The sequence below is a fragment of the Mastomys coucha genome, unplaced genomic scaffold (assembly GCF_008632895.1).
Source record: "Mastomys coucha isolate ucsf_1 unplaced genomic scaffold, UCSF_Mcou_1 pScaffold22, whole genome shotgun sequence".
NCBI lineage: Eukaryota > Metazoa > Chordata > Mammalia > Rodentia > Muridae > Mastomys > Mastomys coucha.
The window spans coordinates 82728233-82734560 of NW_022196905.1; the positions used below are offsets into that span (position 1 = coordinate 82728233).

Here is a 6328-nt window from a genome sequence, read left to right on the forward strand (position 1 = left end):
AGCCTTTACATCTGTGTTAGTCAGATACTGTCAGAGCCTCTCAGGAGATAGCTATATTTAGGCTGGCTGGGCATGCTTGTTTCAATGTTGCCTTTGATGACACTTCACATACAAATTAGGCCTAATAAATGTTAATGTAAGCTGTAAAAATACATCTTTGTTTTAAGTATGGGCTTGATTTCTAAAATTTTATTAAAAATTTCCAGTCCAAAAGAGTGGATGTGAAATAAAATTGCATGAAATTCTTTACGAACTAATGCCAAATTCTCACCCAAGTTCTGATATATTTTAAATTGTCTATAAAAATTTGTTCACGTTTGTTTTTGTTTTCATGTTCAAATTAATAGCTTTTCCTATCTCCTAGTATACTTATAAATTACAACTTCATGTATTATAGGAGTATTTGGTAATTTTTTCACAATTTCTTTGTTATATACTACCTTTGTTTTGTTTTACATTTTTTTAAAATATTATAAAAATCGGTTTATAGTCATGCAAATTTAGGCAATGCAATAAGAAGACGTGGTCTTCTATTTATGTTCTGTTGCTATTCTTAACAAGCTACTGTATTCCTCATCCTTGGATGGATGATGGTACTAGGAAATTCTGTTTTTTTCATGAAGGCATGTTTTTCTCCCCATGTCCATGTGTTTAGAGTGGTTCTCTCTCATAGTTCCAGGAAAAGGTCCAGTTTATGCTGTAAAAAAAAGTCCATCTAATAATTGAAGACAACTCTGGGGAGGGTTTAAGTTGCAAACCTAAATGATGAGAAAAGATACAAATAAAGATAAACACACCTACAATGCTCTATAGCAATGTTTACCAGCTGGGTCACCCTGGGAACGTTGCTTAGGTTCATGAGGCTATGTTCCTTGACTAGTATCTCTGGCCACTTCTAGATAAGGATCAAATACACATATTGTCAAGATAAAATTCAAATTATACTTTGTAAGTGCTAACACTGTAAACAAACTATGAGATATTTGAATTGTTTATCTGTAATTGAATAAGTCAAATTCTTGCATGTACATATCGAGCTATGTTCAATTTGGAGAAAAATATGTAATAATTAGCATTTAGACATAATCTGTAAACAAAAAAAAAGATACTCAGCAGGCTGAGTGTGGCTTCATTCAATGTTGGACAAAATGTTTGTAGTCATGGTTTTCTCTCACTATGAAAGTCAGTTTGTAAGCATTCAAGTTTAGGTTATGCAATAAGAAACCTGTTCCACCCACCATTTATGTCCTATTACTGTCCTTTACAAGCCAATGTGTTTCTCATTTGTGGATGTATCAGGGTGCTAGAAAATTCTCATTTTTCATGGAGATACCTATGTGTTGCAGTGTGGGTTCCCTCCACAGCCCCATGATTGCTTTTAATTTTCAGGAGGATAAATTCAATGAGACAACTGAGCGAAGCCTTACAATGGTTCAGCAGGAATGCAAACAGTTCCAGGAGTTGGGGAAGGACGCTCTGCAAAGCCAGTAGGTTATCTGCATAACGGGCTAAAACTTGTGACCAGGATCAAATAACCTCTCAAATATAGACTATCATTGTACTATTGTAGGCAGTTTTTTAGTTATGTCAGTTCAACTCTGGGAAGGAGCACAGATATAAAAGTCAAGAATTCACACTGAACCTTTCCATGACTCTTTGACCAGAAATGAGGCCACAAATGGAAAGAAATATGGGATTCTAGACACTGCTCCTGTAAGGCTTTTGTGTCTGTGAACTTGAGTTTCTGGCTTCCAAATCAGGACTCTTGCCTGATTCTGTCCTGTGTACGGAGAATGGAGAGAATTTCAGGTGTCGACTGGGAAACTGATGGGCAGCTCAGGAGTTAAGCCAGAAATAATTACAGAATTGTCAATGAGCCTGCTTAACAATGTAGTATTTATTCTTTCGGTGCTTTTATGAGAATTCTAGAACACTATGCAGTTAATTTAAATTTATAAATAGCGATCATGCTAGTGCTGGGTTTATTAAAGCTCAACATACTCAATTCAAACATAACACACTTTAAAATGTGAGTTCTTTATTCCTACAATGTTGCTGTTGCCTGCAATGTCGACCTTAGTCCCTCTAAGGATCTTAGTTTTCTTCATCTTATTCCTAACATGTCTATTAAGTGCTCATTTTAAACAAGTTAGCATCAACACAACATGTTTCAAGAACTTTACTTACTGGCCAAGGTCATTTCTGCCAAGGATTTTCTATCATGGCATGAGGGTCACACTGGGCACTGACTATTATTCCTCTCTCTCATGGGTTTGGTAGTAGTTGCTTGAGGGACAATGAGTATCTGCCTTCATCCGGAGCCAAATAGATGTGTGTTCTCTCAGTTTCCTTGTCAAGTTCACCAAGGCAGCCCCTCAGCTCCCCACGGAGGAACTGGTCTCTCTTAGTATGGAAATGGTGGCAGCTCTAGCAACCTGTTGCACTCTCAGTGACGAGTTCGCCTGCGTTGACAACTTGGTGAGTGTGGCCTATGTACCTGACTATGCTTTTGTTTATTTTAATTAGCAGTTCTTAAAATTAAAAATAGAATTATATCATTACTCTTTACTCACTCTCAAATTCATGACCTCTTTTTCTGTGTTTACTATTGTTAAGCACAGACATATATAGATAAATACGTAGATAAAACCCCATGAGTCAGTTCAGTGTTTCTTATATATCAGGCTTTAAGGCCTAGCCATTTGATACTGGATAACTAGTTAGGGGGCCACATCCTAAGAGCGGGAAGACCAATGCATCCTCTCTCAGTAGTTGTCAATTGCCTGTAACTTGGGAGGTGGGACCAATGAGAGCTCCCTGTTCTACGTTGTCTGTCAGTATTCTCTCTGTTATCTGTTGTTTCTATGATTGAGACAATCTCCTTGTTCAGTCCTAGCTGGCCTAGAACTGACTGTAGGTCAGGCTGGTTCCAAGTTGTGGTGATCCTTCTGCTTCTGCCTCTCCAGAGGGATTTCAGACTGGTATTTGACTTTTCATATGCCCTCCTTTCCACTATTAATCTATACTAATTATCTGCATTTCTCTGTTGTTTCAACATTGTCCAAGCAAGAAATATTTTTTTTTCTTTTTGGCTCATCATATAAATACTTGAAAACCAGAAGAGAATGTACTGAGTCATGTTAAGGATTCTTCAAATTCTCTTCTTTTTAAATTAAGTCAGACGTGATTAGTTAGGGCAAATGATTTAAGAATCACAGTATTGTTCCAGAATAGACTAGGAAGCCCTATTCATTCATTTTAATATTTTGTAGTTCTTACACATGGTAGGAAGGTTTCTACTGTCGTCCATCCCAGACTGTAAACCCTACTATTTTAAATGGTGTTACAAATTTTGCCTTTTGTCCCCAAAGGGAGAGTTCAGGAGAGAAATGCTCCTTTCTGCCCAGTCTTTTAGGAATGGGGTAGAGAGTATAGGGGAGACACCTATGATTGATTGTGACTTTGAGGTCACAAGTCTCTGCATATAATAGAAACTTTGTGTATATAACATAAAAAATTAATCCATGGCACTTAATTGCTGTAGACTGAATTTTTGCAATACTGTTGGTTAGCGTTTAGAATTCTTGCTACATAGCATAGTATCCTGGATACCTGTATTTTCCTAAGTAAGGTTGCTGGTGATCTCACAAGCAGCTATTCATCTAATTACACACACACACACACACACACGCACACACCCCTTTAAAATGTCCTTAGAATTTAAAAATCATACCAGTATTCCATTTCTCATTGGTATAGGCCGATTTTGTTCTTGGAGAATTATGTGGCATAAATAAAAATCGAACTATCAATCCCGCTGTGGATCACTGCTGCAAAACAGACTTTGCTTTCAGAAGACACTGCTTTGAGAATCTGAAAGCCGACACAACCTATGTGCTCCCATCAGTCTCTGCACTTGTATCTGCTTTGCATGCAGACTGGTGTCAGCCTCGCAAGGAGGACCTTCAGAATAAGAAACACAGGTAGGATTCTCAAAGGCAAATCTGTCTCAGAAAATGTACCATGGTATGTGGGTATTTTGGCTGATACGACTCATTTAGTTCAACAAATTGTCTGCTCTCTTAGGCACGAGACAACATTGCTTATTTATTGCTGTTGTTTATAAGCAAACATCTAGTTTATCTCTTTCCTTATTTGTAGAGTCTATTCACCAGGCTGTGGTTTGGAAAGATTGTTCAGGCAGTTAGTCAGAGTGCTGCTGGACAGGTGCAAATGAGATAGAATAATGTGGATATGTAACATATTATTATGTTTTATTTATATGTTTGTGTGTGTGTGTACACATGCCATGGTACCCACCATGTATGTGAGTTGAGAGGTCAGAGGATAACTTTTGGCAGTTGGTTTTTTTTTTCTTTCTGTCATGTGGATCCTGGGGATGGAACTCAGGCATGGTGGCAAGCACCTTCACCCAGTTTTACCATCTCCAAAGATACAGATTTTTTCTTTGAGACTTTCACTGTTTTAAAACAGGAGAGATACAAACTTGCAGGAACTTTACTTTTATTCTCTTGTGTAACGTTTCAAATGTCAAGAATAAGACCCAAGATCTTGGATTTAGACATTTGTCTGTACCAAGTGTGATGGAAACAGCATTTAGCCACTGAGGGAAAGGAATTGATTTGAGAAACAAACCTTTTAGAATACCCGCTATGTTCAATAGGGCCCATTTTTGTCTGTGACAGTATAGATCTCAAATCATCCACTTAGTGGATTAGAAAGTTTTGTAAAACACTTGCAGAAGTGCAACATTTAAATTTTTTAGAGTCACCAAGTTTGAAACCTTGGATGTGTTCCTGTAACAAATACATGAAAGAAGGGGAGCTAGGGGGAGGAATTATTCACCGATTCTGTTGGGTGTCTTTGAGCACAGGTTTCTGGTCAACTTAGTGAAGTGGATGCCGGAGATCACGGATGAGGAGCGTCTGTGTTTGTTCACAAAGTTTACTGCTGCTGGGGAAGAGTGCAGTGAAGTGCAGGAGCCCAAGTCCTGTTTCAGTCCAGAGGTAGTTATTTCTTTTTTGCCCACAGAAATTTTACTGGTGTCTCTGGAAATAAGAACACAATAGAATTCGCTATGGGATCTTCCTCTCTCGCTACATGTCCAGTAGTCTTGTGTTTCAGAGCTCAAAGTTAAACTCTAGATGTCCACAATAGAAGTTTTCCCGTGTAAGAAAAACTGTCAAGGAAAGCAAATGCTCTTCCAACCTTACTATTTTGTCTGTTATACAAAGTTACATGCGTAAGTAAATGATGGAAATAACTATGGAATTACATCATTGCTCCTAACTCCTTGATTCCGACTCTCCTGTCATCTTAATGAAAGGGCGTCAAGGTGACTTGCCAAGGAAATCATAGTCAGCTCACAGGGGAGAAGGGCAGGAAGGTGCTAGGAAGGAAGGCTTTCAGGGTGGTTGTTCCATCCTTCTGGATCTTCCCAAGGTCACTTAGTTGACAGAACAAGAGGTATGGGGAGAGCTGTCCCTGCTCCCCTTACTCCTACTGTTGTAACCTGCTGTGTATGACCCCGGAACCTGTGAGTGTCAGCCCCAGTGGATGGCTGTGATTGAGGTCGAGAAGAAGTCTCTAGCTTGCTCTCTCATTCTTTCTTTCCTGATAGCTCACGGTGTCCTGCACACTCATGCACATTTGCACACACATACACAACTCACAGGGATTTCCTTCTGCTGGAAATTCTTTATTTTGCTGAGTGATTTAGTCTTTGGAAATACTATGATGAATTTATTAGTTTGCTAAAATATATTTACTTTAATTAGAAGACATTAAACTCCATCTCCCACTGGTTCAAGTGTGTCCTTAAGGTCTGTAAAAAAGAGGAGAGATAAGTTTATTTTTAGTTCATAAAAAGATTTCAGTTTCTTTTTTCAAGGTTTTTATCTCTCTTTCTCTCTCTTGATTTATATCTTCATTCAATATTCAGATGAACATGCTTCCTTAAACTTAAATATGGTCATCTCAAACTTTTCTTCCTGTGATTTTTTTTTTCTCTTCCAGAGTTCAAAAACTGGTATTGAAAGTCAACCTGCAGAGAGACAAAGATAATTGACCAGAGGTGAATAAACATTTCTGTCTCAATCAAATGTCCAAACTTCATGCGAATGCATGGTTTTTTTCCTTCTTGTGGGTCAGATGTCTGTTTCTGATCTAACCATTCACCTAGGAGCTCAGAGTTCCCAGCTCAGACCCTGTGTGTTCCCCTGGATGCCAGTCATTGTAAGCAGGGCAGGAATGCTGCATTTGTGCCTGGACTGTTTACTTCCTCAGGACCACAAGGGACCCATGTCAC

The 6328-nt window shown here is 38.5% G+C and overlaps 1 protein-coding gene across 1 annotated transcript in view; it reads left to right on the forward strand.

Moving 5' to 3' along the window:
* Afm (afamin) overlaps positions 1–6084 on the forward strand; it is a 23492-nt gene extending 17408 nt beyond the window's left edge. Inside the window, exons 10-14 of the mRNA XM_031342078.1 lie at positions 1390–1487; positions 2346–2478; positions 3760–3983; positions 4895–5027; positions 6037–6084. Coding sequence (XP_031197938.1) covers positions 1390–1487; positions 2346–2478; positions 3760–3983; positions 4895–5027; positions 6037–6084 — 636 coding nt within the window. The remainder of the gene's footprint in view (positions 1–1389; positions 1488–2345; positions 2479–3759; positions 3984–4894; positions 5028–6036) is intronic.
* Positions 6085–6328: the final 244 nt, after the last annotated feature.